General features: G+C 35.4%; 1 protein-coding gene across 1 annotated transcript in view; it reads right to left on the bottom strand.

Moving 5' to 3' along the window:
- The window catches only part of LOC150090216 (ankyrin repeat and FYVE domain-containing protein 1), a 199,065-nt gene that overhangs the window by 10,191 nt on the left and 164,122 nt on the right, over positions 1–24,752 (bottom strand). The window contains exons 20-22 of the mRNA XM_090369021.1: positions 18,590–18,714; positions 10,458–10,604; positions 2,324–2,414 (exon numbers count right to left, since the gene is read on the bottom strand). Of these exons, the coding sequence (XP_090225147.1) occupies positions 2,324–2,414; positions 10,458–10,604; positions 18,590–18,714 (363 nt within the window). The remainder of the gene's footprint in view (positions 1–2,323; positions 2,415–10,457; positions 10,605–18,589; positions 18,715–24,752) is intronic.

A 24,752-nucleotide genomic window follows, 5' to 3' on the forward strand; every position in this document is an offset into this window, starting at 1 on the left:
GAGGCATTTTTGTTGCCGTCTGAATATGAGCAATGGAATTACTGGTTTCTGAAGTTGAAGAGTAACCAGAGCAAGGATCATCTTTGACAGACAGGCATACCTCTCTAAATTTTACAAACCATTGAAAAGTCTTTGAATGACACAAAGCATCTTCTCCAAAAGCTGTTATTTTGTGGGTTTTTGCTGCACTTTTTCCTAATTTGAAACAAATTTTATGCAAATTCACTGCTCTGTAAAATGACTCATTTTAAAATGTGACTAAATTCATAAAACACCTTCTATTCAAAGCATACTAATTCAGACTGACTGCAGATAAATGAGCGATTCATGCATTACTTTGTTTGGACGAGTCACTAAACATGTTGTGATAATTGCAACTTGTTCGGCAATTTTGAGATATAAAGTCAGTTTCTAAACTTTCTGATCACACCTATAGTTTTCAAGCTGCAGCTTACTGAACTGGAATGTCTTCCTGTATGAATATCTCTTTTCATCCAAAACTAGTTTTGTCACCCTTCTTTTAATCCATTCAAGCAAGTCAATATCTTTTCTGAAACATGGCCTCTACACCTGTATAATGTATTTTAGTTATTATGATGGTTTGGCAATTTAGATCAAAATTATAAATCAGCTCCTTGGTGAAAGTATACTCCACATTAGTTTGCCAAAATTAAAATTAGACATTAAAACCAGTCTTGAATGTGACTGGTTTTTGGTTATCATCCAGCTGATAGATGAACTAGCAAAATTTAGTGTCAATTGCAATAAAGAATAAAATCATGTGACCCATAATATAGCTGTCAATCAAATTGATTATGTGAGTGAAATTGACCCAATTTCACTCCAGCCTAATTTTGGCTGGAGTGAAATTTTACCCAGCCCCACAAGGACTTCTTGTGGGAGGTGGGTAAAAGAAAATGTTTACAACAAAGGAACAAATAGAAAAAAAAAAAAAAAAAAAAAAAAATCAGTGGCTGTTGACAAGTTGGAGAACATTATCCAGGAAGTGAATGGGTCTGTTCCAAAGACTTTCTTTTAGGCTCTGTGGATAATTGCAGCCTGCCATTATGCAAGACCTGTGAAAATGGTGGTGGATAGGTTAAACTGTGACACAGCATACTACACAACATTAAATTGCTTACAAAATGCCAACTGAATGATGACTTTTTTTTTTACATACTATTAGAATATCATAACTTTAAAAATAGGGAGCGGTTTCCCAATCACACTGCAGTTTAACAGTTGGACCATGGGTCTCATGACGACATGATATTAAATTAGCAAGGTTTGCAGTACTAACTTTATGTACCCTTAAAAACAGTGATAATGTGCAAATTATTAGGAAGGTCAAATTTGATCTGGCTTTTTTTTTTTTTTAAAATTACATAGTTGCTATAATTTGCTAAAACTGCAGACTATATGAAACAGTAATTGCTTGGTTGTCACATTTAACCCATTTAGCATGAAATAAGATGGCATTTGCACATTACTTCCAATTCAGTGAAAAATTAACTCACTCCCTCAAAGGGAGATTCAAAAGGCATGAAATTCCGGGGCTTCAATCACATTATGTTTACAATGGTCTTTGTGTTTAAAGGGTGCAAACCATTCATAGATGGTTGTAAATGGATAGAGAATGAAGCATGCAAAGCAAGGCAAGTAACTACAGTCAATACTATGATAACAGAGCGTGATTTAGGATGGTAAAGTTAATTATCTACATTTATTTTCTAGAACAAGGATGCAACAATTGATGCTCAGTACTATTATGATTGACATATTCTCTTAAATCAGTTCCAAGGAAGAAGCACCACGGATTTTAAACCGAAAACATTTGTTTTCTTCACAATGCTTGTTTTATATATGGCCAATCTGAATGTAATAAACTGATTGAACTGGGGTGGAACAGCCTTCCCCATCCTCCAAGCTGTTTCCCCCCTCCCGTGACTTTCACCCGTTTGCACTGCTAAAGGTGGATTTAAGAAGAAAGAAATTCAGGTTATATGATTAGGTGAAAACAACAGTTCTAAAGGGGTAATGATATCAACTAAAAGATTTCTTCAAAACTGGAATAAGAAAATTACTAGAATGCTGGAACAAATGTTTTGAAGGAGAGAAACAATTTGAAGGAGGGAAACAAAAAAAGTAATTACAATGTCATTTTGCTGTATTATAATGCACAATTCAGGAAAATAAAATATTGTACAATTTACTGTACATTTCTCTATGATTTAGATAAAATGAAATAAGTCCAGGACAAATCTGGAATCCCCCTTATATTTAAACTCTTATCACAGAAAAGTTGGAAATAATTTTGTTTTACCAGTGATGTTTTCTTGTCTTGATTCCAAACTTTATGCCACATTCCATACACTGTTCACCTTCACACCATGGTGGTTCTTTTGGTAGGAAATCTGGGTTGGAAGAGAAAAAAATTATTAATTTCTGCATAGATACACAGTCATTTAATGCTGTAGGAGTTTATAAAGTCCTATACTTAGTAAACCAACTCATTCTGAGAAAAGGTTATGAAAATCTTCATAGCAATATTTCACATAATTCATCTGCATATAAGGAAGATGATGTTCCTGGCAAGCATAACACTAGCAACCTTTTAGCAAAATTATATCTGCCAAAACTAAGAATGTCAAGTATTAATGTCATTTTTAAGTTACATGCAGGGAATTTTAAAAGACAAAAATTGAATTTGCGATAAATTTATTTCTAAATAAATAAATAACTAAAATTCCCTGCACAGAAGCAAACATGACATCTCATGTTTACTATAAAGCTCATTCTTTCTTAGTAAAGAAATCAACACAGAATGCTAAAATTAGAAATTATTTTAAGTACTACATGAAGCAAAAGATTTAAATTTATACATAGAGCAGTTATTAATCAGTCCAAACTAGAGTTTGAACAGGCTAAGAGTAGAAAACTTGCTTCTTGCCCTAATGGTAGCCGAGCATTCTGGTCTCTTGCCAAAGCTATTGGCCGCAACTTTTGCCCATCTCTGCTCCCACCTCTGGACAGAGGTGGGAGCAGAGGGTTCTGTTGTCACTTCAGCCAGTGATAAAGCTGACCTGCTAGCAGCCCATTTTTCTTCCAACTCATGTATTAATGATCTTGGTAAAACACCTCCCACCATTCCCAACATGCTCCATTCAATGCCCCCTGTGGTCTTCCGTCAAAAGGATGTCAAAAGGATTTTGACGAATCTTGATGCTAAGAAAGCTCCAGGTACCGATGGTATTTCTCCACTTGTTCTCAAAACCTGTGCTCCTGAACTTACTCCTATTCTTTGCCGCTTTTTTCACTTTCTTATTCCAAAGGTGTTTTTCCTTCTGCTTGGAAATTTGCTCATATCCAGCCAGTTCCTAAAAAGGGTGACAAATCCCTCCCATCCAATTATTGTCCCATTGCAATTACTTCTATTCTTTCTAAAGTAATGGATAAATCAATTAACCGCCAACTCTTAAACTACCTAGAAACCTTCCGTCTGATCAACGATCGCCAGTATGGATTCCGTCAGTGTCGATCCACTGGTGATATTCTGGCTTATGTTACCCATTTATGGACTAATTCAATGGAAAGGTTCGGTGAAACACAAGTAGTTGCCCTTGATATCTCCAAGGCTTTTAATCGTGTTTGGCATAAAGGTCTTCTAAACAAACTTTCATCTTATGGTTTGCCATATGTTTTTGTAATTGGTTATCCAGTTTTCTCTCTGATCGCTCACTGAAGGTGATGGTAGATGGCTCTCTGTCTTCTAACTTGTCCACCAATGCCGGTGTCCCCCAAGGTTGTTCTTTCCCCCACTCTTTTCCTCTTGTATATTAATGACCTTCTTCCACTGACTGAAAATCCTATCCATAGTTTTGCCAATGATAGCACATTGCATTCCACTTTCCATTTTGAGAAACCTTGTCCTGCTCAATCAGCTTCAACTTCTCGAATATCTGCTACCAATTCCTTAAATGCCGAACTCCAAGTAATTCTCCAGTGTGGCAAAGACAACTTAGTTGATTTCAACCCTTCTAAAACTCAGTCTTGTCTTATATCTCGAAAAGAGGATTCTTCTGCTCCTATGCTTATCTTTGTGACACACCGATTTCTAGGCAAAATGATATCTCTCTTTTGTGGATTACTCTGACTTCTAATCTATCTTGGTACAAGCACATTACAAATATTGCTTCCTCTGCATCTAAAAACTTTGGTTTTCTCTTTCGCTCTCAACGTTACTTTTCTTCCAAACAGCTGCTCACTCTTTACAAATCGCAAATCCGCCCTACCATGGAATATTGTTCCCACATGTGGGGCATTGCCCCCAAAACCTTTCTCTGGTTTCTAGATTCCATTCAGAAAAGAGCAGTTACGTTAATTAATGATTCATCTCTAAAAGAGTCTCTCCACTCACTGTCTCATAGATGTACTGTTTCTGCTGCATGCCTCTTCTACAGATACTTCCTTGGGCACTGTTCTTCTGAATTGGCTTCTATAATTCACTCTCTCTTTCAAAACAGTCCGAACATGTGCCACCACCAGCCAACATCCATTTACTGTCCAACTTCAAACTCACAGAACCAACTTTTCATCTTCCTTGTTTATTCATTCAACTGCCGTTTTCTGGAACAACCTTCCTTCATATGTATTTCCTGAAAAAATACAGGATTTAAAATGACAAACTATAGAAAGTAGACTGCAAATCCATAGATGCAGACTTTCAATGCAATGACAGCAATTGTCAATACATAAAGTTAAAACCCCATTTTCTTTCTTTTGATAGCACAAATACTTCTGATCACAGATAAAATTATTTTCCTATTTAGCAAAGAATTATTGATTAGAAAATAAAACAAATTAGTTAACGTATGTATGTATGTATGCAGTGCATTATATTTAATGTTTTTTTTTTTTTAATTAACTGAATTTATTTCCTTTTTCTGTGATTAACAGAAGTAAAAAGTAAGAATAGTTATCTTCTTATCAACTAATTACTAAGATTTTAACTTTATAGGATCTTTAATAAAACTATAGTTTTATGTTCTCTAAAATTAGCTGTTCAGTTTAATTACAACTGCATAATATTTATTACTCCTCTACATATATTTTTTTAAGGCTCTTCTTCTCACTCTCTATATATTATATATCTCATTCACAAGCTACATCATGTTTGAGTCTTGTATAACAATACATACGAAGTATGCATGGACTGTCTAAAGCTAACAATATTGCATTGAAACCATGTTTAATATAAATATTTATTTTTTACATACAAACTGTAGGAAAAAAGAAATAAAAAATGATTTCTGTTTGTCTAATCTTAAAGAAATTTGGGATGGCTCAACAAAAATTTCTAAATGAACTTAAAAGAACTAAATATACAATTTCATGAAAATCTGTCCACAAGAAGTTGAGTTATGTGATTATGTGAGAACAGGTAAATGTGGCATTTTTTTCCTTTTAATTATTTATATAATTTAATTTTTTTCCCCCAGTTCTGACTTTTCATAGATTTTTACACCTATTCTGATGTCTTTCTGTAACTTTTTTTTTTTTTTTTTTGGGAATCATCCATTCTAAAGATTGGCAATGGTCATTCTGAAAGCATTACTATTATTTAAAGACTTTGGTACTAAAACCTTGATATTTTAATTTAAACTGGTAGTGGTGGTGTCCCCCAAGTGGAAGAAACATAGCAGTATAGTGTCAAACATGCACCCACCTTTTTTTTAATTTTTAAATGAAACCTCCAAACACAAAAGCTATAGTACTTAGTACTTTTTGTGGGTTGAAGGTTTGGAAGGCAGAAAAAGATATTTGTTAACATTAGACTTGAATTTCTGTAGATCGTAATTTTCAGGAAATACATGTGAAGGAAGGTTGTTCCTGAAATCTGAAGCTGAAGGGATTAATGGGGAAGAAGAAAGTTGGTTCTGTATGTTTGAAGTTGGACAATAAATGGACATTGACTGATTGCAGTGCATGTTTAGACTGGTTGGGAAGAGAATGGAGTAATTACAAATACAATTCAGAAGAAACAGCAACCATGGAAGTAGCTTCCAACTTCCACCTGCTTCGTGAAACGCAGGCAGTTGATCTTGTTGCTTTTTGACTTTTCAAATTTGTTCAAAGATGAGTAACATAAGCCAATATATCACCAGCTGATCGACACTCATGGAATCCATATTGGCATCACTGATCAGATGGGAAGTTATGAAATACTCATTGGCAATAACCGAATGGAAGAAATTTGTTGCCCGTTTTTAGGGACTGGCTAGATATGAGCAAATTTCCAAGTAGAAGGAAAAACACCAATAAAGTGTAAAAAGGTGACACAAAATAGGATCAATATCGGAATGCAGATTTTGAGAATAATTAAGAAATGCCACCAGGATAGAATAATTTTAATATCCTTCTGTGAAAAGACTACAGGAGATATTGAATGAAGTGTGCTGGGTATAGTAGGACGGGTTTACCAAAATCATCAATACAAGTGTTAGAAGAAAAATAGGATGCTAGTAAGTCAGCTTCATCTTTAGCTGAGGCGAGGATGCAATAGAACCATCAGGTTTTAATTTGGAGTGGCATAGATGGTTAAAAGTTGCAGCTAATAGCTTTGGCAAGAGACAAGAATGCTCGACTATCATCTGGACAAAAAAAAACAAGTTTTTTACTCTTAGCCTGTTCAAAATTAAGTTTGGATTGATTAATAACTGTTTTACAATTGTTGTGAACTTTGGTGTATATAGAAAATAAAGCTGGAGATTGGATGCAAACTAGTTGTGATATGCAACATTCTCACCCTGAGCAGCCTTAGTATATTGTATATAAGGAATATTGTAAACCCAAGATAAATAAAGGATGAGGTATTAAGATGGAATAAAAGATTTCATCCCTATAAGAATAATTTCACTGATACAATCTTTCCAAACACTGGCATCAGAAGATTAATCCAACCAGGGAAAAGACGAAAAGAATCTTGCAGATCATCTCATTCTGCATTCCTGTAAATCCAAACAGCATGAGACTGCAAATGGCCATGAGAGAGAGAGAGAGAGAGAGAGAGAGAGAGAGAGAGAGAGAGAGAGAGAGAGAGAGAGAGAGAGAGAGAGATAGGCTACGTAAAAGGCAAGATCATCACAAATTGTGATCTGGGGAGTCTAGATCAACACTAACACTGACCATATATTTTGTTTGAAGGAGTGTTTGTGAGAAAAAAGATCAAGTATGCTGAGTGTGTGTGGGGTTAGGGTTGTCTGGTATTCTGGTAGGAGAATAGAAATTGAGCTGAGTGAAGTCATTAGTAATTGTAAAAGCCTTGGCAACTTGTCTAGCTGTATCTGGGTTGTTTGTCTAGAAAATTGAAGTCAGCTGGAGATGGGAACATTAAAATCACTAAGAAAAATTATGTCACTGTTAAGAAAATTAGATTGGAGAAAGCTGAGTTTCAAAGAAAGGAAGGCAAAAACAGATGAATTAGACAGAATGGGGTAAACAGATTTTAAGCAATAGGAGATTACAAATTAGGAAGTTTCTGACAAGGAATATCACAGCAGACTGCCTTTGAATAAAAAGGAATCACAAAGCAAACAATTAAGGAAACTAAGTTGAGGGGTGGGTTGAAGCATACAATAATTGGGATGTCAGGAAAAGTAGGTGGAGCTTAGCAGACTGTAGGTAGAAATGGAAATCAACTGAGATTGGAACTAAGACCCCATATATTTGTGAAATGAATAAGGAGAAGTTTGGGAGGTTTAAATCTTTTCAAAGATAAGGCTATTCATGACACATTCATTAGATAAAGTAAAATTTTTGTATATACCATACACATGGCAATATACCTAGCTCCGTGATGTAATGTGGCCTCGACAATTTCTTGCATACAAGCTCGACAATTTCTTGCATACTTGCTATATGCCTGAAATGTAAGGATTGGTGGGAGTTCAAGTAGCTGGATCTTGCCACGATGCCATCATAACCTCAAAAGACCTCTCTCATACTGCATGATGGAAGAAATGAGGGTTGCTAGAACTTTTCTCTGGAGACTGAACATGGATTTCATCATTTAAAGCCACCAATAAGCAGAGTGGTGGTACTGCAATGGATGATGATGATGAGTCATCTATCTACTAGTATTGCCTGATGACACAGAGGGATGGCATTTTTCTGTATAATGTGGACACCGTACCTCAACTCCTGTTTACAGGAGTTCACATCTGGGCAATCACCTCCAGTATACTAGATTCAGTGTTTCAGGACCTGCACATGGGGATGTACCCAGAGTTACTAATAGTCCTACCATCAAGAAGGTATAAGCACAGGATCTGGTTATTGCAAAAAAACTAGATTTCACTAAAATTCAGCCCATTTAACTCACAAGTGATAGTTGAATATCAGTTCCATCAGCATTTTAGACTCCTGACCTGTCATATTTGGAAGAATATCTGTGAAAAACCTTAGGGACTACATAATGAAATTTTATTATGAAAAATAAAAATATTTAATTTTGGTTTAAAAAAAATTCTACTTGCAGTATATCAGTGCTTTACTTTTCTTAATAAATTGCGATGCTTAATAAATGTAAGTATTTATGTTGAACAGAAAAATTTTAAAATGTTACCTTTTTATATTTGTTATTTTCAACAAAAAAAAACAACCAAATTTTTATTAATCCTGTTCAAGAAAAACACGACATAAAATATAAACACAAAACTATTACGAATTTCCATTTAAGTTTCATAAAACTATTAGAAGTACAAAAATTCAAAGTAATACAGTAGACTTTCAGGATAATGGCACCTTCGGTGACTCAAGGTGCCGTTATTTTGATTTTTCCGTTACCTAGAAAGTTTTATTTTTGATATATTTAATGCAGAAATAATGAGGCTAAATAAGAAATAGAGAGATTAAGAATGGGATTTTATTAACTGCACATTAAAAACAAACACGATGATCCAATGTTATATTCTGCCATTAATACATTTCTGCTTATTCCCCATTCTATATTCTTTATTATATCAAGTTTAGTCTGTGCGAGTGGCACAGTGGTATCGTCATCATCCTCACCACATTGGATGGAAAAGGCCCGGGTTCGAATCCCGCCAATGACACGAGAAACTTTTATGGGCTTTTTTCACTAAGTGGCTGAGTTAGTCAGTCTCAGGCGTAGATAGTAAGGTTTTTTCCTCAGAAACTGGGGTTTTTTGTCCAGCAAAACAGACAAATCGACCAGAGAACACACACAATACACATGGGTATATGAATTAACTTTCCAGTTGACACTAATGTAATAGTTTGGATAACATCAAGTTTGTCACTAAGTTTTAATGTTGTTCTTCTTTTCTTCTCTGTATGAGGCTTATTAACTTTAGGAGCATAGTGAGGGGTTTTTAATTTAAAATAAATGTAAAACACTGGTATAATCTGTGATATCAGTGTAGAATTCACTTTCAAAATGACAAATGTAAACAAATACAGTAATCACGTGAGTTGTCGTTTTCTTTTTTCGGCACTGTAAGGCATCTGCGCTGCATGTAAACATCCGATCTTAATATGCTGTTAGCTCAAATGTTCCGTTATTTGGGATGTCGTGTTTTTTACCGTGTTTTTTTAACATTTTACTTAACTCTGCATAAACAATACACATCACTTCCAAAATTACTCAAGTATGTATTTTGTGTATATTTCAGACAAGAAAGATCTGCTAATCTCAAAATGGTCATTAATGCACAACAAATATTTTTACACACCACAACTGATGGGTTAATATAGAAAAAGCTGTATGGTCTATGAAATAAATTAGTAAATTGAGAAATACTCTGCCTTTCTGTTTTTTTTTTTTTTTTTGTAACAGGATTTAAACTGCCACAAATAAATACTGTAATCTTAATGCTCAAGAAGGAACAACTTTCCTTAACCATGATTTATGAAGACAAGCATTATTTTTAAACCAATAAAAACATCAAAGGTTACTGTTATTTTCTTAAAATAATCGAAGTTTCAACTTTTTAATACTGCATGCCAACACACATAAAACTGCTTCATTGTTGACATTTCTTAGTCTTGATTAGTAAATCTCTTTTGACATTAACAAGTAATTTTTTTGGCAATGTTATTTCTTTAAAAGTAGCAATTCTCTGAGAAACTCATGGTTAAAAGAAGTGTTCTGTCTTGATTATTAAGGCCATGTAGCAGTAACAGTAATGGCAAATGATGCATGAAAGTAAACTTATATAGCATCTGACAGAAATTAAAATAAGTCAATGAAATATACATGATCATAAGGCTTTTTTTTATTCCCATTTATTCACTAAAAAATTCACAACAGGAACATACCTTCATACATATTTTAGACATGTTCAACTACAATTTTAACGACTTTATCGATTCACTGACCTTATTTCAATTATTTCAGTAACTATAAAGTGAAAACATTTAATTCAACTTATACTCACCAAGCAATCTTCCAAGCAGCTGTTTAGTGGCTACTTGATAATTAAAGATGTTAATTCCTTGTCTGTTACATGTTCCAATACAAGCTCCAGTACGGACTATTGAACGACAGAGATTTCCATTTCCATTCATATAAGCTAACAGCAAAGCTGAAGATAAAACACTGTTAGATATTTTTTCAATTGACTGACTGATTCAAATGGAGTTTCCAATTAAATGTTTAAGAAGTTAAACGTACTAGTATCACATATTAAAAAACTTATTAAAGTTAAATGTTGCAAGTAGCAATGATTTCAAGTTAAAAGGAAATTTCTAAATGCAGCTATATCAAAGAAATGGAACAATTAAATTTTAGTTTTCAGTTTTATAATAAAATATGCTTTTTTGAACAACTAAGAGATATGCTAATTTTAATTTAAAAAAGTAGGAAAGTTTCGTTATAAATCTCCACTCTCATAATATAAGATCACTGGCATCTAAAGAAGCATTAAAAACATTCACACTGATTAAGGTGGCCGGTAATGTTCTCAGTATCAATGTCAGCATTCTTTCAAAAGGAAAGGAAACAACAATAAAAGAAATACTGCATGACTGTTAAAACAATTAAATGTCTATGAACGTTATTTTTTTTTTTTTTGTAAAACTTAATATGTTTAAGATACATTAGATATAAATACTCGAAGACTCAATTCAAGACATTCTTGAATGTGATTCATGCCCAGAAAATTGCGGGCATGGAATACTAACGTCTCCCACAAGGCAGCAAGCTGAAACATCACCTCTAGTTACAGTTGCAGGTAGCTACCAATTATCCAAATTTAATAATTGTAATCTCTTTATAGCTTTTACAGTTATGCTTGAAAAGGTGTTTGATTTTCTTGTCATATCTAATGCTTTAGATACCGCATTCAATAATTACTTATGCATTCTAAAACTTGTACAATTGTTTTAAAAAGAAATATATATATATATATATATACACACACACTCACAGAGCATTGCCACATGCATTTCCACTAAGTAATATTACAAGCAAAAACATTCTCTTCCAAAAGCACCCAATCATAGAAAGGTACTTTTCTAACTATACACAACAATAGAGTTTATGGGTTTTTAATACTCATCTTAAATTTATGCAAATTTCCAAACTTACCACAAAATTTAGAAAAGATCCATTATCTTTATATCATAATTTTTGTCAATCCCATAATTAAAAAAAGGACAATATAAGCAGGTAGAAGGAAACGACCCCCCCCTCAGGTATTAATATTGACTTCCCTCGGGTATTTGGAATTTGATAGCCTAAATAAATTTAAGGCTGAGCTGGACAGGCATTTGGAATGAATGGAGGGGTGAAATGGGAGCGTTATTTATTTTTTTTTTTTGCTGATGCCATAAGCTTGCTTTCTTGCATCGTATGCCTCTACTAATGCTAATATTATATATTTTTTTACCCAAACAGGTCACAAAATACGAGGAACAAACAACATTTTGACCTTATGCATACCCATTAAATTGTTATACGCCTTATCTATGATGTGTAACACAGTAGTGCCATAAATAAATGTTTCAAGTTTGAGTGACAAAACACCTAAAAAAAATTAAACCCCTTATTTCAGTATTCAGTATATTTTTATGTGATGTTGGACTCTTTGTACATTTTCACATGAAATGAGGTGACAAAATAGGGGGAAAAAAAAAGAAAAATCATATAGCTGTTACAGCATGACAAAAAAGCAGAGCAGTATCTATCCAATGTTTTCAAATTCCACCAGTCATTAGGAATTAGCAGACAAATTTTCTACTGCACCAATTAGAGAATAAATAACACTGGAAAACAAAATGAAACTTTTTTTTTTTATATATATTAAAGATGTAAACACTTTCCAACCAAACTTTGTGTGTTGATTTTCAAATATTTCTCGATTTTTCCTAGCACATGTAATTTTTGTAATAGCACACTACTGATAATATAAGTTAATTAAGATGATTTAATTATTGATATTGGTTATAATTACATTTTTCACTTTTACAGCTTAAATCCAACACACTTTATATACACAGTTAAAATAATACAGTACACTATTGTAAAAAAAGATATGCACAATTTAACAATGTTTTGCAGATGTCTTCCTTTGGGTACACTTTGTCCAGAATGTTGTGGTACAACATCCAGCAGTAGTCTGCGAACATATGTTTGTTCCAGAAATCCTTGTAGCAATTTTCCATTACTGTTGTCAAGTCGAGGATACAAAAACTTCTCCCAAACCCAAAAATCCAGGCCCGAAAACAGATTTTGATATTGAAATATCAAAACATAGCCAATTTTATTTAGTCATCTGGGTATAAGTGTACCACTCGTCCTTTCTGACTAAATTCTGGAAAAAAAAAAAAAAAAAAATTCTGACTAAATTGTAGAAGTTGGCAGGCATGAACATGGCAACATTCCAAAATAAAGCAAATACGAAATTTTGGATAAGACCAGCATAGAACAGACAAGTTAGTATAAAGGACACTTGAAATGACAGATATTGTCAGTTGAGGAGCAGAAACTCAGACAAATAGGATATATACACATACTTGCCAACTACAACAAATCAAAAATTCAATGGACTCAATAGAGATCTAGCTTTAGTCAGTGCTGCATTTTGGCATTCTCAGAACAAGGGTTCCAAACTTTTCTTCCAAACTAACAATAAATAATTAATTTAATGTATATTATATGCTGCAGCAGGTAAATTATACAGTTTTTTTTTACAAAATACAATAAACTGTATCTTAAAGTTCTTTGCTTCAATTATTTATATTTATTATTTTTGTTTTCATTCTGTTCAATTACATAATACTGGCTAATGCAAATCAAACCTCTATATTGCAATAACAAATTTAAGTAAGCTAATCCTCTTTCTTGGACAAATTCTCTTTGAAATAATACCACGAAAGATTTACATATTTATAGTAATGACCTAACCTTCTTTTAACAATAAACACAACCTACGATACATAATACAGCAACAAACTACCTAACAACCAGTAACAATTGGGGGTGCCTTAAATTCCATCTAAATGCTACTTAAAAAAAATAATGAAAGAAAGATATTACATCTTTATTACAAAAATCAAATATGTAAGCATATTCTTCAAAACACATGATGGCATCATTCAGGAGGTTCAAAATTGAAAAAATAAAAAAAAATAAATAAATAAATAAATAACATAATCTGCATATTTGAAAAATAACAAATTTGAATAAAAATTTGTAAGAAAATTAAAATATGAAGACCTGCTCAATTATTGGAAACTTCTGACTATATCAGAAGTGTACTTATGAATTTAACATAGACGTGTACACATTCTATGTTAAATTCACTAGCATGTCTCTGAGGCATTGCATTATGTAGATTTATAAACTGAAACTTCACTGCATATATTAGAGGATAGAACATTTGATAACTCAAAATAATGGGTTCACTGTAAATTAAATTGGTGTGGGGAAACTTCTGTCAACCCCTTCTGGAAGTTTTCATCACAGACCAGAAAATTCCTGGCTCACACCCTGGAAAATATCCTACTGTCCTCTAAAATGTGGTTCAGATATGCAAGTGATGTACTAATTATTTGATTATATAATATCAGTGTAAATACACCATAGTTTGCCCATAAATTTAACTACATATGTAGTGTAAAGGCATCATTTAATTTTATCTCATATTGTGGCTACCTTCATAACGAGATACCAGGTATTGCACTACTTTGAAAAAAATAAAATAATAAAATAACGTCTAATGAATAAATAGCATCTGGGTGGTGGTTCCCACTGAGAAAAAATAACAGTAGCCTCCTCTGCCAAAGAAGTGTTATTTATTTGAAGTAGTGCAATACCTGATATCTCGTTGTGAAGGTAGCCAAATTAAACAATGCCTGTAGGCACTACACGTATGTAGTTAAATTTATCAGCAAACTATGGTGCATTTACACCAATATTATATAGTTAATTTAAACCCATATCATATTATGCCTTGTGCATTTAATCTTTAAATACAGTATCAGTCTGTTCACCATTTGGCATTTCTCATATTGCGAAATTAACTTCGCAACTGTAATGGCATGTTTGCATTATCAGGGTACCTGCCTGCCCACCTATGAGTAAGCCAACAAGATTCAAAAAGTGTCTGGGTGGTGGTGCCCACTGAGATTTAATAACAGAAGCCTCCTCTACTAGAGAAGATATGCAAATATTAGCCCAGAAGAATTATTATTCCAGAAAACGGCAGTTGAATGAATAAACAAGGAAGATGAAAAGTTGGTTCTGTGAGTTTGAAGTTGGACAGTAAATGGATGTTGGCTGGTGGTGGCACATGTTCGGACTGTTTTGAAATAGAGAGAGCTAATTATAGAAGCCAATTCAGAAGAACAGTGCCCATGGAAGTATCTGTAGAAGAGGCATGCAGCAGAAACAGTACATCTATGAGACAGCGAGTGGAGAGACTCTGTTAGAGATGAATCATTAATTAACATAACTGCTCTTTTCTGAATGGAATCTAGAAACCAGAGAAAGGTTTTGGGGGCAATGCCCCACATGTGGGAACAATATTCCATGGTAGGATGGATTTGCGATTTGTAAAGAGTGGGCAGCTGTTTGGAAGAAAAGTAATGTCGAGAGCGAAAGAGAAAACCAAAGTTTTTAGATGCAGAGGAAGCAATATTTGTAATGTGCTTGTACCAAGATAGATCAGAAGTCAGAGTAATCCCCAAAAGAGAGATATCATTTTGCCTAGAAATCGGTGTGTCACAAAGATAAGCATAGGAGCAGAAGAATCCTCTTTTCGAGATATAAGACAAGACTGAGTTTTAGAAGGGTTGAAATCAACTAAGTTGTCTTTGCCACACTGGAGAATTACTTGGAGTTCGGCATTTCAGGAATTGGTAGCAGATATTCGAGAAGTTGAAGCTGATTGAGCAGGACAAGGTTTCTCAAAATGGAAAGTGGAATGCAATGTGCTATCATCAGCAAAATTATGGATAGGATTTTCAGTCAATGGAAGAAGGTCATTAATATACAAGAGGAAAAGAGTGGGGGAAAGAACTGAAACTTGGGGGACACCAGCATTAGTGGAGAAGTTAGAAGACAGAGTCATCTACCATCACCCTCAGTAAGCGATCCGAGAGAAAACTGGATAACCAATTACAAAAAACAGTTGGTAAACCATAAGATGGAAGCATGTTTAGAAGACCTTTATGCCAAACACGATCGAAAGCTTTTGAGATGTCAAGAGCAACTGCTTGTGTTTCACCGAACTTTTCTATTGAATTTGTCCACAAATGGGTAACATAAGCCAGAATATCACCAGTGGATCGACACTGACGGAATCCATACTGGTGATCATTGATCAGATGGAAAGTTTCTAGGTAGTTTAAGAGTTGGCAGTTAATGGATTTCTCCATTACTTTAGAAAGAGTAGAAGTAATTGCAATGGGACGATAATTGGATGGGAGGGATGTCAACCTTTTTGGTAACTGGCTGGATATGAACAAATTTCCAAGAATAAGGAAAAACACCTTTGGAATAAGAAAGTGAAAAAAGGCAGCAAAGAACAGGAGTAAGTTCGGGAGTGCAGATTTTGAGAACAAGTTGAGAAATACCATCAGGACCTGGAGCATTCTTAGCATCAAGATTCATCAAAATCCTTCTGACATCCTTTTGATGAAAGACCACAGGATGCATTGATGGAGCGTGTTGGGAAAGGTGGAAGGTGTTTTACCAAGATCATTAATACATGAGTTGGAAGAAAAATGGGCTGCTAGCAGGTCAGCTTTATCACTGGCTGAAGTGACAACAGAACCCTCTGCTCCCACCTCTGTCCAGAGGTGGGAGCAGAGATGGACAAAAGTTGTGGCCAATAGCTTTGGCAAGAGACCAGAATGCTCGGCTACCATTAGGGCAAGAAGCAAGTAAAGCATGGTGACGCAGATATTCGTTTCACATATGCATTTCAGTTTCTGGCGTGAATGACAGTGGATATCACTTGGCCATGGAACATCCTTTGGAGTGATGAAGCCCACTTCTGCTTAAATGGACAAGTGAATATGCACACCTGTCGCATTTGGGCAACAGAAAACCCTCGAGTTATCCAAGAGGTCCCTTTGCATTCTCCAAAAGTGACAGTCAAACTCTGGCAGATCTGAAGGACAGCATTAGATGTCATGTGCTGGCTATTCCAGTTGACATGTTACGTTCTGCTGTAGAAAATGCTGTTTTTCGAATGGAAACTGTTGTTGACCAAAATGGAGGACACATTGAACAATTGTAGTACTGTTCAAGTGATTTGTATTGCCACAGTATCAAACAGTGACAAATTTTGTAACTAATTTTTTTTTTCCCAATAAATGGCGAGCACATTCTTTATTATACCTGTTGTCCAAATTTCTCTTCAGTACGAGCCTTAGAACTTGCTCCAGAGCCCTCTACTTGGGGATACTTTAAGTTTAACAACCCTGTACATTGCTCTATAGAGATTTATAAATAGAAATTTCATGCTTATATTGGAGAACAGAACAATACTTAACATGCTTGCTACTTTCATGCATATAAACATAAAACAACACTAGGAGTGATGTGAGCTAATGCATATAAGCAGTCATTCTTAAGTGGTCAACCAATGAGTGCCATAAACATAAAGGCAGATGAAATTAACAATTGTTCAGTACTGGCACACTGACTGACTGTTTTGCAGTAATGCTTGTGATTTATTTATAAACAAATGCCAAGTTTGTTTTGGTACATATATATATATTTTTTTGTTTTTTGCTTGTGTTGATGTTAGTTTATATACATGAATAAACGTTTTATAAAATTTTAAGATTTGTTCTGATTTACAGCTCAGCACAAACATGTTTGCTTTTAATAATGAATTCCAAACTTTTAATTTTTGACCTTTATATTTACAAATTATCAGATGTCGAATGTTGATTTTTTCCAACATTCTGAAAATTATACCACATTGAACAAGTTCTCTCACATTTACATGGCAGTGAATGTGTTAATGACTTGAAATAATAAGTAATTGGAAAGGAAATCTGTGTGGGAAACTTTTGGTCACCCTTTCTGAAGGTTTTCATCATAGATGTGGAGTCCAGCCCTAGAAAACTTTCTACTGTTCCCCAAGCTAAGGTTCAGTGTACAATTGATGTATTGGTTCTCTAAGCACACAACAGAAAAATAATATTCCTGACCTCTTACAACACCAATAACTCCCTCTCCTTGGAAATAAAGATAAACAAATTCCCACAATTTTTTTGACATTCTCATCATGACATCCAGAAAAATTATTGTATCCTTAACTTCTGTTCTAACCAATCCACTGCAGAGAAATGAAGTACAATTGAGGGTCCATCTCAAGCACTCTGCATATTTGAGCTCCCAGAATGTGGATCAGAAATACCAGATTAAAAGAGCTCCTCACCAGTGACAGAGCTATGAATAGTACCATAGAGGATTTGGCACTTCTCCCTTCTGCATATATTTCTCTGTTATTGTGTTAATGAATTGACACTATACTATTATATCTTGTGGCAGCCCAGTCTTCCCCAACCAGACCAAGACTCCAGTTCCAGATCACAATAACAGGCCTGAAGAGAGTTCCCAAAACAGCCATAAATAGTTTAAGTGTTTGGCATTGAGGTGGCTCAATTCTTTTAAATTGTATCATTTCAATAATAAATTAACTACATGGGAGGTGTAGGCTGACAGTTTGTAGAAATTCAAAGGTCAGCTGGATAGTTACCTACAGGAGAAGAGAAATGCATAGGTTGTCTATTTCCTTTTCTCTTATTATTATTTATAAATTATTTATTTAATTTTATTATTATTATTATTTATTTATTTTTATTTTTTTTTTTGGCTGGCAGGTAAGCCTTAGGCTTCCCTGCACCATATGGCCATTACTAATATTAATACTTAACTACCATGTTATATAATAGTGTAGGGTATCAATTCATTAACATAATCTGAAGAAGATCCAGCAAACATGCACTCTCTTCGTTTTGAAGAATAAAAAAAAAAAAAAATGATCTAATATATCATTGTTTGCAATTTCATAAACAAGTTAAAATTTAATTATTTAGAGATACTTACGTGTACTACCTTCAGCATCTGCTTTGTCAATGGGATACTGAGGCATACATTCAAGAAACATATCAAAGATAGCAGCAGCACTCTCTTTGCCATATTGAGCTAGCACATGTAGAGGATTTTGGCCCCTAAAAGTTTTTTTTTTTTTTTTTAATTTAAGAATAATAAAATTAATGTGTGTGCACATGCATGCATATATATATATAAATACATAACACTAAACTCTAGACATATTAGTAACAAGAGTAAAGTTTTTTTTTTTATGAGAATATTACCTTAGCAGATTTAAGAGGTCTAATTCACAAAAATATCTTTGAAGTTTATCTATTCAACAAGATCCTCAAAACTTGTTGAAAGTTAATAATACTATCATTGTATTGTGTGGGTGTGAGACAAAAGTATACTTGGACTGGTTCCATAAAGGGTAGGCTTATCTTAATCACAAGGTTGGTGTTGCCATCTTCAAAGTAGTCAGTCCCCTTTGGAGTTAATTTACAGAGGCCAGCATTTCTGCTACAGCTGGAGTACTTGATTTGAGATCGTGTTCAGTATTACCTGTAATTTTGTCTGGATTTCACAAAAGTCATCAGATACCATCCTTTGAGCTGCAATTTCATCTTGGGGAACAAGAGGTTATTTGAAGTTATAAACTCCTGGAGAGAAAACCTCTAGTAGTTTGTGACTAAGCCCTGGCTGTGTCAATTTTCTGAAGGTTCTCTCTTGATATCTTGCCTAAGAACTCCTGAGCAGTACTGCTGATTTAGAGTTTGTCCTGAAGAAATGAATTCATGATGGACAATTCCCACACTTTAAAAAAGCACAACCAACACAACACTAACAGAGTCAGTTCCAGTTGAGAGACCTATATCTGGAGATGATGCAGGCTCACCAGTAAGAACACAAGGAGATCAGGGCCTGCCTGACTGAGAAATACCATCAGACACTAAGAAGCCTACTAAAATCAAAGCTGACTGGAGGGAACATGATCACAGCCATAAACACTTATGCAATATCAGCTACTAACATACTCCTTTGGAATCTCAGATTGGACCAATACTGAGCTGGAGGAGATTATAAGATCAACCAGTATAATGATGACAAAGAGCCGCCAACACCACCGAAAGTCAGCCATTGAGAAACTAACCATGGCCTGGAAAGAATAAGGGAGGGGACTGAATGACCCTCATTGAACAAGACAAGGCTGTGATAAAGAACCTGCACGATTACTTCCAGGAAAAACAGCATCAATCTACCAAGCCATAAGAGAGACAAATGACACACACACGGTGAAGAATGCACTTTCTATGGCAACCACTACAATGACCTCCATCAAGACTACATAGATAAGATGGCTTCCAATGCTTGACTCACGAATGTGTAGCTTTTCCCAAGACTGAAGGATTCATGCTAGCCATCCAAGACCATGGTGTATTGTCGATGATATATAGGAATTTTTCTAGCAGGGATAAGGAGGTGATTATTCCCTTGTATAAGGCAATGGTCAGACCACACCTAGAGTACTGTATACAGGTCTGGAGGCCTCATTTCAAGAAGGATGTAGAGATGCTGGAACGAGTACAGAGAAGGGCAACAAGATTAGTGAATGGAACAAAGGGGTGCTCTTACGAAGAAAGGCTTAAGTTTTGCAAATTACAGTGTCTGGAGACTAGGCGAGGTGATCTGATAGATTAGTGTATAAAGTGTTGAATAGTTTGAGCATGCTCAATGCTGATAGGATTCTTCCTCTTGCTCAGAATAATCACCTGAGAGGGCATAAATTCAAATTGAGAAAAGACAGATGTAGGATAGACGTGAGGAAATTTGCCTTTAGCCAGCGGGTGCTTGATTGCTGGAACAAACTTCCATCTGTCGTTGTAGACAGACAGGCATCTCATTGAGTTTAATAAAGCTCTGAGATGGGTTAGTAAAATGAATAAAGGTGGAATTTTCACTATTAATAAGAATTCCAGAAAAAACTAGGGGCCATAAATCTGAATTACAAGGGAAGAGGTTTAGACAAGATTGTAGGAATTTTCTTTTAGTTGGTGAGTCATTGATAGCTGGCAGAGGTTGCCTTCACAGGTAGTTGAGGTTGACAGTTGGAATAAATTCAAAGGTCAACTGGATAGTTACCTATGCGAGGAGGGAAGCAAAATTTGTATTGTATTATATATATATATATTTTTTTCAATATCGCTATTACTACTACTATTATTGTAGTTGATCAATTAGTAATAGTAGTAGTGATGGCCAACACTAGCAACCTTCAGAAAACATGTACTGCTGCACACATTTTTTGAGTTTTCTTTGTACACGTTAACACTAATGATATTAAGAGTAGGAGACCAGCAGAATTACTTAATAAGTACAGGTCAATGTTGAAAAAAAGCCGTGAGTTAGGATTGAATTTGAAAGTGTCTGCAATTCTGCCCAGACACGATAGGAGGAAATATATGATGAGAGCCTTGTCGATCAATTTGGCCCTGGAGAGATTGTGCAAGGCTCAAGGGGTAGAATTTTTTCAGCCTACTCTGTGCTTGTTGACAGGAGAGACTGCTTCTACAGGGATGGGACACACTTAAATAGAAATGGTGCAAGAATATTTACTGATGCTATCAAGACAGAGTTAGGTGGGTCGGAAAACTGCAAGCTTGGGGGGATACACGGACTAATAGATTAACAGTAGCCGCTGGCAGAGGTAAAAGTGATTCTTGCACTGCTTCTATTGAAATGTAATTGAGCAGCAGCCTGGAAAGCAAGGCAATGGAGATTTCCAGGACTGCTGGAAGTCACAGTGAAACAATTAAATACACGGGCTGTTTTAGAGTAACTAAGAGTAGAAACAGGTGCATGTATACTTGCATGTACACCAATGCTAGGAGTATAGTTAATAAATCTGATGAGCTTGAAGTGCTAGTCAAGACATCAAACGCAGATATTGTTGGGATATCAGAGACGTGGTGTCACACAGACATAAGCAGTGCAGAATTGGAATTTAGGGAAAGGATAGACAGGACAGGAAGGGAGGAGAGGTTATGATGTTAGTTAAGAAACAAAATCTAAGGAAGTGCATCCAATTGATGTTGGTGGACAATGAATGCTGAGTCTGTTTGGTGTGACATAAGCACTGGGAAAGGAAAAATGAGAGTAGGTATGTGTTATAGGCCTATAGTAGGTATGTGTTATAGGCTATAGACAATGCAATGTTGAGTCTGTTTGGTGTGACATAAGCACTGGGAAAGGAAAAATGAGAGTAGGTATGTGTTATAGGCCTAATAAATCTGATGAGTATGATGAGCAATTCTGCAGAGAAATAGAGTGGGCCAGTAAATCACAGTGTCTTATATAATGGGGGATTTTAATTTCCCAGAGATTGACTGGAATTTGCGTGTTGGTCACTCACACACTAGCAAGGCTTTTGTGGATTTATTGGATTATTATTTTCTACAGCAGCATGTTCGAGAGGCAACTAGAGGGAGTAATACTCTTGATCTGATTATCAGTAGTGATTCTTCATGCATTAAGTATCTGCAGATAAAGGAACCACTAGGTGGCAGTGATCACAGTGTGCTAAAGTGGGATTTACTCAAAGAAGTAACTACAATCAGGAGTAAAGGGAAGGGTGTTTGCTTTCGTAAAGGTGACTACAGTGGTCTGAGACAGTATTTAAATTCTATACGGTAGGATCAACTGATGACGTTACCAACAGCAAATTCAAAATGGGAAGCAATCAAAGAATTAATCTTGGAAGCTACTAGACTTTTCATACCAACTAAGAAATATTGTTCAAGATTTAGGCCTAAATGAATGTCAGATGAGCTAATTAGCCATGTGGCAGAGAAGAAAAATGCATGGGATACATATAAATTAACAGGTGACACAGAAGCCTATGATAAATTTAAACTGGTCTGTAATCAAGTCACAAAGAAGGTTAGGCAGGCAAAGACAGATTACAAGAAATCTTTGGCAAAGGATGCAAAGAAAAACAACTAAGAGTTCTTTACTTATGTACACTCTAGAGGGAAGGGGATGAATCAGATTGGTCAACTTGATATTGATGGTTCAACTGTTGATGACCCTGCTCAGGTAGCTAACAAACTAAATGAATATTTTGCATCTACATTCACACATGAGGAGTTATTCAGGGATGGGAATGCCAGAGGTGTATTTACTAGGTGGTAGATGACTCTCATTAACCGGTGCAATACCACGACTTTGCTTATTGGAGGCTTGAAGTGGTGGAACCCATGTTTAGTCTCCATAGCTAAGTTCCAGTCAACCCTTCCCCATCTCTTCCATCATGCAGTATGATTGAGGACTTTTGAGGTTATGATGAACATTGTGGCGAGATAAAATCTTCCTTACATTTCGAGGGTACAGCTCTAAAACAGTATTCATAGGCTGGTGGCTAGTTAGTACACCGGACTGAACCTATTGGTAACTCTCTAGGAGGCTTCCGGATCAGCTAGTGTATAATCTTGCTACCTCTACTCTGCCACATAGTGACTGGAGGTAGTCCGAGTAGTGTGTATGTGGGGGGCATTGTTGAAGCCATGTCATGTCAAGGATATGGATATATTCTTACCATGTATAGCTTATCCAAAAATTTCATTACTTCATACAGCATGTTCCCCCACTTTTTTCTTACAATTGAATACACCATGAATTGTCAAACTAATAGAGTAAGCTCATCTGTGAAAAGATCTAAACCTCCCAAACACTTCCTAATTCATTTGACAAATATATATGGTCTCAATTCTAATCTCAACGATGTCCATTTCCACTTGCAATCTGCCAAAACCCATGTACGTTTTCTGACAGAATCTCAGTTATCGGTAAATTCAACTACTGCTCATCTCATTTGCCCAAATTATTCGCTGTATGATTCCTTTCGCCTCAAAGGTGGTACTTGTGCATATGTCCATTCCGAAATTCCCTGTCAGAGACTTGGTAATTTGGAATCTCCTCTTTTCGATCTTCTCTGGCTTAAAATCTCTCTACCTTATTGTGTCAAATTCATCTGTTCTTCCTACTGTTCTCCCAACTCCATTAATCACTTGGAACTCTTTGACTTCCACTCTTTGCAACTTGACTTTCTCCAGTCCAACTTTCCCAATAGTGAGGTAATATTCCTTGGTGATTTTAATGTTCACAACTCCAGCTGGCTCCCGTTTTCTAGTCACACCGGTCCAGCTGGTCGAGATGCTGAGACTTTTGCAATTACTAATGACCTTGCACAGATTGTTCATTTACCTACAAGAATACCAGACAATCCTAATCATACAGTCAACACGCTTGATCTTTTTTTCACAAACAACCCTTCAAAAATACACAGTAGAAGTGAGAGGTAATTTAAGCATCCCAGATAACAACTTGGTGACTGTCTCTTCTCCAATGGAGCCTTTATCTCATGGCTATTCTCAACCTCATATTGTTTGGCATTACAAGAATGCAAAATGGGATGGACGACTTGCGAGATTTATTTTCTTCTTTCCCATGGTCGGATTACTGTTTCAAAACTTCTGATGTTAATGTCTGCTCAGATCGTGTCAGTGAAATTATTCTTGCAGAAATGGAATCCTTTAACCCACACTCCACTTTAAAATCTTGTCCTTTATCTAAACCTTGGTTTTTCAATAAATGTGCTAAGGCTGTTCAAGAGAAGAATGTTATATATCATAATTGGCTTGTTTCTAATTCTTCAGTTTCATTTGCTGCCTACACCAAAGCTCGCAACAATTGTAAAGAAGTTATTAATCAGTCCAAACTAGAGTTTGAACAGGCTAAGAGTAGAAAACTTGATTCTTGCCCTAATGGTAGCCGAGCATTCTGGACTCTTGCCAAAGCTATTGGCCACAACTTTTGCCCATCTCTGCTCCCACCTCTGGACAGAGGTGGGAGCAGAGAGTTCTGTTGTCACTTCAGCCAGTGATAAAGCTGACCTGCTAGCAGCCCATTTTTCTTCCAACTCATTTATTAATGATCTTGGTAAAACACATCCCACCATTCCCAACACGCTCCATTCAATGCCTATTGTGGTCTTCAGTCAAAAGGATGTCAGAAGGATTTTGATGAATCTTGATACTAAGAAAGCTTCAGGTCCCGAAGGTATTTCTCCACTTGTTCTCAAAACCTATGCTGCTGAACTTACTCCTGTTCTTTGCGG

This window comes from Mastigoproctus giganteus, chromosome 2 (genome assembly GCF_048544385.1).
Source record: "Mastigoproctus giganteus isolate SK-2022 chromosome 2, ASM4854438v1, whole genome shotgun sequence".
NCBI lineage: Eukaryota > Metazoa > Arthropoda > Arachnida > Uropygi > Thelyphonidae > Mastigoproctus > Mastigoproctus giganteus.